The sequence below is a fragment of the Schistocerca gregaria genome, chromosome 4 (genome assembly GCF_023897955.1).
Source record: "Schistocerca gregaria isolate iqSchGreg1 chromosome 4, iqSchGreg1.2, whole genome shotgun sequence".
Classification (NCBI taxonomy): Eukaryota; Metazoa; Arthropoda; class Insecta; order Orthoptera; family Acrididae; genus Schistocerca; species Schistocerca gregaria.
Genome location: NC_064923.1, coordinates 329,308,548 through 329,320,542, shown reverse-complemented (window position 1 = coordinate 329,320,542; position 11,995 = coordinate 329,308,548). Strand labels below are relative to the sequence as shown.

The 11,995-nt window shown below is 39.6% G+C and overlaps 1 protein-coding gene across 11 annotated transcripts in view; it reads right to left on the bottom strand.

Moving 5' to 3' along the window:
* Positions 1-4,748: 4,748 nt before the first annotated feature.
* Positions 4,749-11,995, bottom strand: part of LOC126268005 (F-actin-monooxygenase Mical) — a 505,795-nt gene continuing 498,548 nt past the window's right edge. For all 11 annotated transcript variants that reach the window (XM_049973389.1, XM_049973388.1, XM_049973387.1 and 8 more), the window contains one exon: positions 4,749-5,893. In XM_049973389.1, coding sequence (XP_049829346.1) covers positions 5,806-5,893 — 88 coding nt within the window. In that variant the 3' untranslated portion in view covers positions 4,749-5,805. The remainder of the gene's footprint in view (positions 5,894-11,995) is intronic.

The window sequence follows — 11,995 nt, the reverse complement described above, 5'->3', positions numbered from 1 at the left end:
CACCATAATCTACATTTGGTTGCACCCTGTTCCCTTGATGGCTACTGGAATGGCCTCTTCAACGTGTTGAATGATGCCCCCAGGCATACACACTGAGTTCTCCTGGTTTCCTTTCCTGTCCCTTGCTGCTATTTCCCTAAGGGGTACCATCATTTGCCATACATCTGACGATTAATAGACTTCTACCCTCTTGTGTTTGTCTCCTCCTGAGGCCAGACAAACAGGTTTCCCCATGACAGGTGAAGTGAGTCCCACTCGGTCAGTTTCAGTTTAAGACAGCACCACAAACTTGTGGGTTAGGGAGATTGGTACAATACCCTGAGTCCTCTCTGGTCCCCGTCCACCCTGTACAGGATGCTTAGACCTACCAATGATACACCAATCGTAGTCAAGTGGATGGGTAAAGACAAACCTTGTACTTTCTGCAGAGGAGACAGCAGCCACAGGAGAGGATAGTACTTCAGATACCTCTGGTACAGGTATCACAGGTACACAACTATTGGGAGCTCCTCCAACACACCGAGTTGCAGCAGCTACCAATCATTTGTCAGTAGTTTGGGCGATTTCCAACTGCTTACATATGTCAACCAACTCATCCTGTGTTTGAGGACAGCATTCACAGAGAGGCTGCATTTTGGCTAGTGCAATATATTACAAGGCAGTGAACAAAGTACATTAAATAAAACTCTGATACCATGTTGGACCTCCTTTTGCCCAGCATAGTGCAGCAGTTCCACGTGGTATGGACTCAACAAGTCATTGGAAGTTCCATGCAGAAAGATTGAACCATGCTGCCTCTATAGCTGTCCGTAATTGTGTAAGTGATGCTGGAGCAGGATTTTGTGCGTAAACTGACCTCTTTATTATGTCCCATTAATGTTTGATGAGATTTGTATAGGGCGATCTGGGTGGCCAAATTATTCCTCGAATTATCATGAATGTTTTGCCATGGTGCATTGTAATCCACAAAAATTCCATCATTGTTTGGGAACATGAAGTCCATGAATGGCTGCAAATGATCTCCAAGTAGCCAGACATAACCATTTACAGTCAGTGATCAGTTCAGTCCATTCTATGTAAATACAGTCCACACCATTATGGAGCAACCACTAGCTTAAACTTGGATCCATGGCTTCATGGATTCTGTGCCACACTCGAACCTTACCATCAGTTCATACCAGCTGAAATCGGGGATCTTCACACCAGGACATGGTTTTTCAGTTGTCCATGGTCTAAAAATTATGGCCACGAGCCCAGGAGAGGCACTACAGGCAATGTTGTGGTATTAGCGAAGGAATCATGTCAGTCGTCTGCTGCCATAGTTCATTATTATGAAATTTTGCCACAATGTCCTAACTGTGGCGTAACTGAAAAGTTTTTTGTACATCCCACATTGATTTTTGTGGTTATTTCACCCTGTGTTGCTTTATATTTAACACTGACAACTTTACACAAATGCTGCTGCTCTTGGTTGTTGAGTGAAGGCTGTCGGCCACAGCATTGACCATGTTGAGAGGTAATGCCTGAAACTTGGTATTCTTAGCACTCACTTGACACTGTGGATCTCAGAATACTGAATTTCCTAATGATTTCCAAAATGGAATGTTCCTTGTGTCTAGCACCATCAACCATTCCGCATTCAAAATTTGTTAATTCTCATAGTGTGGCCATAATCACATCAAAACCCTTTTCACATGCAACTCCCGAGTGAAAATGGCAATTACACACATTAAGGGCTGTCTTTAGGAATGCTGCAACAAAAATTTTTGATCACTTGCCCAGTGACATAAAATGTCTGACAGACAGTGAAGTGAAATTCGAAAACAAACTGATAACATTTCTCGTTCACAACTCCTCCTATTCCGTAGAATTTCTGTTATTGTAATGTGCAAAAGAAGGTGGGTAATAATTAGTAACTCTCATTTTATTATTATTATTATTATTATTTTGTAGGTTAGCATTATAATGCCTACTTTTCCCCAGTTGCTCTTACTCATGCGAGTTTACTGTTGTTTGTATATTGTATTTAGATTTAGCGGCATTGAATTCATGTAAGGGTAGTGCTTGATAATATGGGCCAACATGTAGTGAAGGTCACTTGAGTTCTTGTCAGAGACTGCAATGAAGAATGTGGTTTGGAAGGAGAAATGACCAAAAGTACTGCTCGTGATCATTTTATTGTTCCTGGAACTACATTTGCAAAGGAGATTAAAATCATTGTAGGTTATCAGCAGATATCGGCAACACCTCACATGGGCTTTTGCAGATCAACATTTGAAGAAAATTATGTGGAAATGCTTTTAGTGCACACGAGATATTTAGATTCCAGGTTAACGCCACTAGCTAAGACTGAGTTTCAAAAGTTGGCTTACAATTTAGCAGAACACTTAATAGAGAAAAGAAATTGGCAGTAAAAGATTTCTGCTACAACTTTATGAAGAAGTATTTAGAAGTCTCACATCTCAACTTACAAGTTTAATGTGTTGTGTCTGGTTCAGTTGAGACCAGGTTGAAAGGTTTTTTAACCAACTGTTTTTTGCTATCTCATACTTTTGATATATAAACATTTTAATTTGTTAGTGAACCACAGAAGAGCCTCTTTTAATTTAAAAAAAAATTATTTTGTTGTAACGCCCACAATACCTAATACGTTTTTTAACATTCCAAATTATAAGTCTTAGAAAATCTATTCTGGTTGTGTGATGTTTTGGTTAAACTTTTTAAACCATTTACACCAAAACAAATATTCAGATAAAGATGTTATGCAGTTATACCTTATTTCAAACACCTACTAAAGATTTATACCACTTTTGGCTTAAATGGCTTTATCATGCTTCATATTTATTTTAAGATTGGTCAAACTGAAGACTTGTTCCTGCACTTTTGAGCCTCCCTGCAACGTCAAATTGCTGAAAAAGGAATTTCTATGTATGTCTTACTTTTGCCTCCGAGACATACTTCATTTATTGTAAATTGCCACTGGTTGTCTTGTAGTATAAATTTGAATGTGTGAGTAAATAGAGGAGGATATTCTGGCTGTTATAGTATTAAGAGTGTTAAGTAGTAGGGTCTCTCTCTCTCTCTCTCTCTCTCTCTCTCTCTCTCTCTCTCTCTCTCTCTCTCCCTCCCTCCCTTTCTTTTATCAGTTAGACATAAAATCAATTATTGATAGTTTCTTTTTTTATACTGAACTTTTCAAATTTTACATTGTACTCTAATGTAGCATGGTTAAATTTTTCCTTTTATCCTTTTATTTTCTTTTGCACTGTTTTTCGCGCACTGGAATCTCTTAACCTTTCTGCTCAGGCCAGAACAGAGAAGTAGGAGTTCACATGCCATGCTCCCAGTGCTGATGGAAGGACTCTATACCAACCTATATGTGTACTTATTCTTGACCAGTCATCTTTCTTCAGTTTGATCACAAGTTTTTCTTGTAGCATCCTTGGAAAGCTGTGTGCTGTTGCTGTTCCTGACCATAATATGTGACAGACGTCCTCCATCTGACTTGCTTTTGGTGGAACCAGACTTATCTACATTCTAACATCTTACATCCTGATGTATCAGCAGTAAACTTCTGAGAGATAGATATTCTTTTACACTGCCCCCCCCCCCCCCCCCCCCCCCACACACACACACACAGGGAAAACATGGACATGTGTTTCATGATAAAGTTCATGCTCCACTATCAAATTCCTCAGGAAGTGTACATAGTGTGTCATACAGTGATACCAATGATGCCATAACCAACTAAAAAATGACAGAAGAAAACAGACTGTCATAACATGTAATCCTTTCTGCTTCACAGTGGATTCTGTTAGGTTGTATACTGCAAAAGCTATATAGGAAAGGATTCTAAAAGTAATTTACAAAGTGCTATTCAAAGAACTGGTCAATATTTCATGGATTATTACACACTTTAAAGTATCCTGTAAAAGGAAATAAGAATTACATATTGAAGCTAGATTTTTATATAACGTTTCTGAACACACCCATACAAAATCTGCAATAAAATTCCAACCGAAAAAAAAGAAGATTTGTAGTACAATTTTAACTATTCTGCTAAGGAAATAAAGAGTATGTGAAATGTAATATGTCCTCAAGGGAGTGACCCCCATATTGTCCTTAATTTTGGTAAAAATTAAATTAATGATACCACAGACATTAAGCATTGAGAAAATAAGCTGTTATTGGTCAGTGCTCAGTTCCAGGGCAAATCATTTGTTGTATACAGGTGCTGCTACATTTGCAGGGGATATTATACACACCAGACACTAAGACTTACACTGTCTTTAATGGTATGTAGCCTATCTTGGATCTCAGAGAAGGGATGAAACATTGGTTTTAGTCCAAATCTCTGCTGCTGACTTGGCCTCTTCCATTGATTTGTGAAGCATCTGTCATTTGCAGCATTTGATTAATTCACAATTGCCGTAGCTGTATTTTCTGAATATGAGTCTCAAATGCTGCATTTTGGATTGTTGACCGTTTATAATGGCCAGATGGTCTCTATGTAGTTTCTCTCATACACTTTTCTTAAAGAACACTACTCACTATGAAAACTTTAACTATTTTTCTGTCTTTGGTTTCTTCCCCAGACATTCCCATCTTTTTTTTTTCTTTCTGTGCTCTTCTCAGGAATCCCCTAACCTTTCCTTGCACTCAACTACTTGTTCCATCTTAGGGTGATCCTTCCATCTTAGGGTGATCCTTCTGAACAGACTTAACAAAAGCTAACATAAATGAACCAGTCTTTGTTAAAAGTTTTTAATAATTTGAAAAATGTATACAAAGAGTATTTCTATCTAAACAACATTTTTATTTGTTACATATGTATCAAATTGCACTTATGAAATACAAACAATATCTTTTATTTACATATAAATACAACATTAGGCTCTGCATCAAAAATGTCTTTTTAGTAATTTTTACACCTTATTCCAAATGAATTGACATTGCTTTATAAACTGTATTTGCTCAATGTGACAAATAAAAAATCTAAACAATTCAGACACATGATACATTCACATGTAATCTCTTGCTTGGTAACTTCAGAAAAGTGAAGTGGTAGTTCCATTCACGAGCATACATACACAAAATGTTTTAAAAAATACATACGTCAAATTCTATTAAAAATACTCCAAAGGAAATATTTCCTGTTGTAGCTCAAGCATTTTGCTATTAGACCTTTGTATAAATTAAAATTACGGTATGTATTGAGCTCGCCTATTCACAAAACTGAAGATAAAAATATAACTTGCAATTATAGAAAATATATTTTATATGTATCCATTTACAAATACTAAAGATGTGATGGACAGAGCACAATAATTAAAAATAATTTAAAGCTACCAACAATTTTTGTCAAGAATAGCTGCAATTTAAAGCTCGTAGTTAGTCATTATAAATCTTACTTCAAATATCACAATGTGTCAGTCAGAATTCACTGCTCTGGTTCTATTTTTTTAATTTTACTACAGATAAGATAGCGGGAGTCCAGTACATTACTCAAAATCAATAGTGACAAATACTTTCCATTCACAACTTAACTGAAATGAACTACAACTAAAATAAATACTTTTTATGGACATATTTACAATTATAAAATACATGAAGGTGGCAACAAATAGTTTCAGCCATTTCATTATTAATTTAAACCAAGTATCAATAAGAAAACTTTGGTCATAACATTTAAATGAAATGCAAGAATGTTGTTCACATGCAAACAAATAATCTCTACATGCAGTTTTGGCATTGCAGAGCATTACTGGATGCATTTGATCAAAACATAGTCTTATGCTGGGAGAGTCATACATGTGACTCTTTTCTCAAAGGTGTCAGCCGAAGCCCTTTAGCAAGCATTTGTGCTTCAAGATCTCTATCCTCTGCCTGGTACCTGCAATACCAGTATCAATTAATTAGAAACAGAACTAAAAAAAATCATAGTGTTAGTAACTGGAATTACTGTCAATGTGGAGAATAATTAAAATAAAAATGATAGCTCCCCACAAAGCATTATATGATGAAAGAAGGAACCTGACATTTAAATACAAATTCGGAAATAGATGACGATAAAGAATGAAGTCTACATGCTAGTACAACATTTATAATGTGACTTTATTTTGCATATTTTGAGAGTTAACACAGTAGTCACTGCTTTAACTCATTGTAAGTATTAAATGCACATATATTTTACAATTAGAAGTCACTTTATTTACCACGCCTTTCTTTCCAATGAACCAAACAATCATTCTCAAACTTGAGACACACATTCTCTCTCTCTCTCGCTCTCTATCATACACACAAAATTCTAGCTTTCGCAACCAACGGTTGCTTCTTCAGGAAAGAGGGAAGGAGAGGGAAAGACGAAAGGATGTGGGTTTTAAGGGAGAGGGTAAGGAGTCATTCCAATCCCGGGAGCGGAAAGACTTACCTAAGGGGGAAAAAAAGACAGGTGTACACTCGCGCGCGCACACACACACGCACACGCACACGCACACACACACACACACACACATCCATCCCCACATACACAGACACAAGCAGACTTTTGTAAAGGCAAGGAGTTTGGGCAGAGATGTCAGTCGAGGCGGAAGTACAGAGGCAAAGAGGTTGTTGAAAGACAGGTGAGGTATGAGCGGCGGCAACTTGAAATTAGCGGAGGTTGAGGCCTGGCGGATATCGAGAAGAGAGGATACACTGAAGGGCAAGTTCCCATCTCCGGAGTTCAGATAGGTTGGTGTTGGTGGGAAGTATCCAGATAACCCGGACGGTGTAACACTGTGCCAAGATGTGCTGGCCGTGCACCAAGGCATGTTTAGCCACAGGGTGATCCTCATTACCAACAAACACTGTCTGCCTGTGTCCATTCATGCGAATGGACAGTTTGTTGCTGGTCATTCCCACATGGAAAGCGTCACAGTGTATGCAGATCAGTTGGTAAATCACGTGGGTGCTTTCACACGTGGCTCTGCCTTTGATCGTGTACACCTTCCGGGTTACAGGACTGGAGTAGGTGGTGGTGGGAGGTTGCCACGAAGAAAAATAATCCTGATCCCACTCCTAATATCCAACTCCCCAAGACACTATCCAAATTGAACCCTACCTGGAACAGTTCCGTCCTCCATCACAGCGGGACCCACCTCCTCTTCCTCAAAATCACCCTCTCCAAACCTTCCAGGAATTCCTCACTTCCAGCCTTGCCTCTCAATCTTTCTTGAAAAACGTTAATCCTACTCCCAACATCACCACAGCCGAAGCCCAGGCTATCCGTGATCTGAAAGCTGACCGATCCATCATCATTCTTCCGTGGTACTTGATCGTCGGGAGTATGTGGATGAGGGACTGTGTCAGCTTTCAGACAACTCTACATACAAAATTTGCCAAGGTAATCCCATTCCTGATGTCCAGGCGGAGCTTCAAGGAATACTCAGAACCTTAGGCCCCCTAAAAAACCTTTCACCTGACTCCATCAAACTCCTGACCCCAGCGACACCTCGCACTCCTACCTTCTACCTACTTCCTAAAATTCACAAACCCAAACATCCCGGCCGCCCCATTGTAGCTGGTTACCAAGTCCCCGCAAAACGTATCTCTGCCTATGTAGATCAACACCTTCAACCCATTACATGCAGTCTCCCATCCTTCATCAAAGACACCAACCACTTTCTCGAACACCTGGAATCCTTACCCAGTCTGTTACCCCCAGAAACCATCCTTGTAACCATTGATGCCACTTCCCTATACACAAATATCCTGCACGTCCAGGGCCTCGCTGCAATGGAGCACTTCCTTTCACGCCGATCACCTGCCACCCTACCAAAAACCTCTTTCCTCGTCAACTTAGCCAGCTTCATCCTGACCCACAACTTCTTCACTTTTGAAGGCCAGACATACCAACAATTAAAGGGAACAGCCATGGGTATCAGGATGGCCCCCTCGTATGCCAACCTATTTATGGGTCGCTTAGAGGAAGCCTTCTTGGTTACCCAAGCCTGCCGACCCAAAGTTTGGTACAGATTTATTGACGACATCTTCATGATCTGGACTCACAGTGAGGAACAACTCCTGAATTTCCTCTCCAACCTCAAATCCTTTGGTTCCATCAGATTCACCAGGTCCTACTCCAAATCCCATGCCACTTTCCTTGACGTTGACCTCCATCTGTCCAATGGCCAGCTTCACACATCCGTCCACATCAAACCCACCAACAAGCAACAGTACCTCCATTATGACAGCTGCCACCCATTCCATATCAAACGGTCCCTTCCCTACAGCCTAGGCCTCCGTGGCAAACGAATCTGCTCCAGTCCTGAATCCCTGGACCATTATACCAACAACTTGAAAACAGCTTTTGCATCCCGCAACTACCCTCCCAACCTGGTACAGAAGCAAATAACCAGAGCCACTTCCTCATCCCCTCAAACCCAGAACCTCTCACAGAAGAAACCTAAAAGTGCCCCACTTGTGACAGGATACTTCCCGGGACTGGATCAGACTCTGAATGTGGCTCTACAGCAGGGATACGACTTCCTAAAATCCTGCCCAGAAATGAGATCCATCCTTCATGAAATCCTCCCCACTCCACCAAGAGTGCCTTTCCGCTGTCCAGCTAACCTTCGTAACCTCTTGGTTCATCCCTATGAAATCCCCAAACCACCTTCCCTACCCTCTGGCTCTTACCCTTGTAACTGCCCCCAGTGTAAAGCCTGTCCTATGCACCCTCCCACCACCACTTACTCCAGTCCTGTAACCCGGAAGGTGTACATGATCAAAGGCAGAGCCACGTGTGAAGGCACCCACGTGATTTACCAACTGACCTGCCTATACTGTGACGCTTTCTATGTGGGAATGACCAGCAACAAACTGTCCATTCGCATGAATGGACACAGGCAGACAGTGTTTGTTGGTAATGAGGATCACCCTGTGGCTAAACATGCCTTGGTGCACGGCCAGCACATCTTGGCACAGTGTTACACCGTCTGGATTATATGGATACTTCCCACAACACCAACCTATCCGAACTCCGGAGATGGGAACTTGCCCTTCAGTATATCCTCTCTTCTCGATATCCGCCAGGCCTCAACCTCCGCTAATTTCTAATTTCAAGTTGCCGCGACTCATACCTCACCTGTCTTTCAACAACTTCTTTGCCTCTGTACTTCCGCCTCGACTGACATCTCTCCCCGACCTCTTTGCCTTTACAAATGTCTGCTTGTGTCTGTGTATGTGCGGATCGATATGTGTGTGTGTGTGTGTGTGTGTGTGTGTGTGTGTGTGTGTGCGTGTGTGCGTGTGTGTGTGTGTGTGTGTGTGCGTGTGTGCGTGTGCGTGTGTGTACACCTGCCCTTTATTTATTGTGCCTGTCTACCGGTGCTTTCCCGCTTGGTGTGTATATATATGAAAGAAACTTCCATATGGGAAAAATATATTAAAAATAAAGATTCCAAGACTGACCAAGTGGGAAAGTGCCGGTAGACAGGCACAATAAAATATTATTTTATGTTATTTTATACATTAGAACAATGGTTATGACATTGGATTCACATTTGGTAAGTCAGGAAGTCCTCATAGCCATCGTGACTTAGATTTTTGTGGCTTCCCTACATCTCTTCAGGTGAAGGGCAGGATGTTTCATTATATATACACTAAAGTAGCAGGGCAATAAATAAAAATGCCAACAATGAGAGAAAAAAACTTCTGCACTTAAGTGTGTTATGTCTGCACTTAAGCGTGTTATGTCTGCTTATCAAGTGGCAGCAGATGTAGACGCATACAATTAAAACTAATACAGATGCTTCTGTTTGAAACAAGTGGTTCTTCTTCGCAACAATAAAGAAAGATGGACTGGAGGAAATGAGACCATGCAGGTACAAAATCGTTTGGGACACTTGATCAAGGGAGAGACATGACAGTAGAATCAAAGAGATATAAACAATAAAACATTGGCAATGTATTAGATTTGAAAAACTGAAGTTATAAGAATGTATAATTTAAGAGAGTCAGATTTGAAAATGTGGAGCAGGAGGAGGGTGGCAAAAAGTCATTAAAAATGAAATAGTCAACTTTATGGCCAATTACAGTACGGTAATGTAGCATAAATTCTTATGTGGAGAGTCCACCGACACAAATAGCAGAACATAATGCCAGTTAGTATATAACATGGTCCATTTGTCTTTGCTGAAATAGGTTTTGTCAGTTACAGGATTAGTAAGTTACATTAGGAGTGTGCATAGGAAAAGTATTGTAGTGACACCAATCACCAGTTTCTAAAAACAAGTGTGTTATGTCTTCTTTATTATTTGTATGACCATCAGCTGTACGACAGTTGCTGCTGTTTTAGCTAATTATGAGAAGATGCTCATCTTCTGTCTCAAATAGTGTCAACATTCATTTTTATGTTTCATGTTTCCAATTTGTGCCCATACTCTGAAGCTTCTTCGTATTCTATTTATGACAACTCCAGTTCTTGTTTGGCCTCATTTGTTTTCAGTTTTTATACATTATGAACAGGATATAGAGCTTAACGTGTTTCATATTGTTCTTCCATATCTTTCTCTGTATATTCCCAGTACTACATTAGACTTTATATTTGTTGTTCATATTCATACCTTCCTGATCTGTTCACCAAGTACTGTTACAACCACATTCATTAGATACAACAAATGTTTGCAGGTCACAAGAATAATATTTAATTGCATATATATGTTCTTTCAGTTGAAATTATTTGTAAACAAAATATTGTCTAACCAATTCTAGTTTACATGAAACCATTGAAAAGCTGGGTCTTTATATCAAAAATGGTTTTCATGAACTTCAAGCAAAATATAACAATTTACCTGGTACATATGAAAGCCTTGTTAAACATGTAGATGTTGCTAATGTACAATGTGAAGCGTATTTTCATCTTATTTCCATCAGAAATGATGTGAGGTACTGCTGAGTGCAATTAATTAAACATCCAACTGTCAACTGCATTTTATGCATATGTTTCAAAAACTGTTTCCAACTTACTGAGTCGTGATCTAATGACTAGTAATCATTCACTACCATCCTGTCAGCCACACTGTGATAATTACAATACTTGTCATCACTGAGATTAAATTTTGTTGAAGTATTATGAACATACTACCTTGGCCTCAAGTGCAGTTCTCCTGCCATTGAAGAGTCATAAATTAGGCGATAACTGGTAGTACATTCACAATGGAGTATCTCTACAGGATGCACAGAACTCCTTATATACTTCATTCTTTTAGATAAAGATAAGACATTTTAGTAGCCATACTTTACCATTACTTTAGGTGGTTACAACGCAAAAGTTGCAAATCGCTGTTGTTCTTGGCATACCGACAGTAGTAACATACACCCTTGTGACAATAACTGTGATGTTTAAAACTTGAGTAGATGACACTCCCTCAGAATTATCAAATCCCTGGGAGAGCCAGCCATACAAAACTATTCCACGTCATATGCAAGATATGAGACACAGGTAAAATACCTTCAGACTTCATGAAGAAAGTAATAAAATTCCAGTTCCAAGGGTGTTGATTGTGAATATTATTAAGCTATCACTTCAATAAGTCACAGTTGGAAAATATCAAGATGAAATACTTACAGAAGAACAGAAAAACTGGTAGAAGTCATCAACCATGGGGAAGATCAATTAATGTTCCATATAGCTTGAACAGAAATCATACTGCAGTTACAATTCATTGGACATGAAAGGAAAGTTGTAGTTGAGTAGGGGGGGGGGGGGGGGGGTGGATAGAGGGAAAGGGATGAATGCAGTAAGCAAGTTGCAGTAGTTATTTAGAAATGAAGAGATATGCAAGGGTATACTAGCATGAAGAGCTGCATAAAAAGAGTCATTGGACTGAGGACCACAATTTATGCTATAAGGTGTGGCTGGTTGTCAAAGGAGCTACACAGTAGATAAGCTTCATCATGTACAAATAGGTGAGGTGCTTGTGTAGATTGCTGCCATATTCAGTTCAGATAT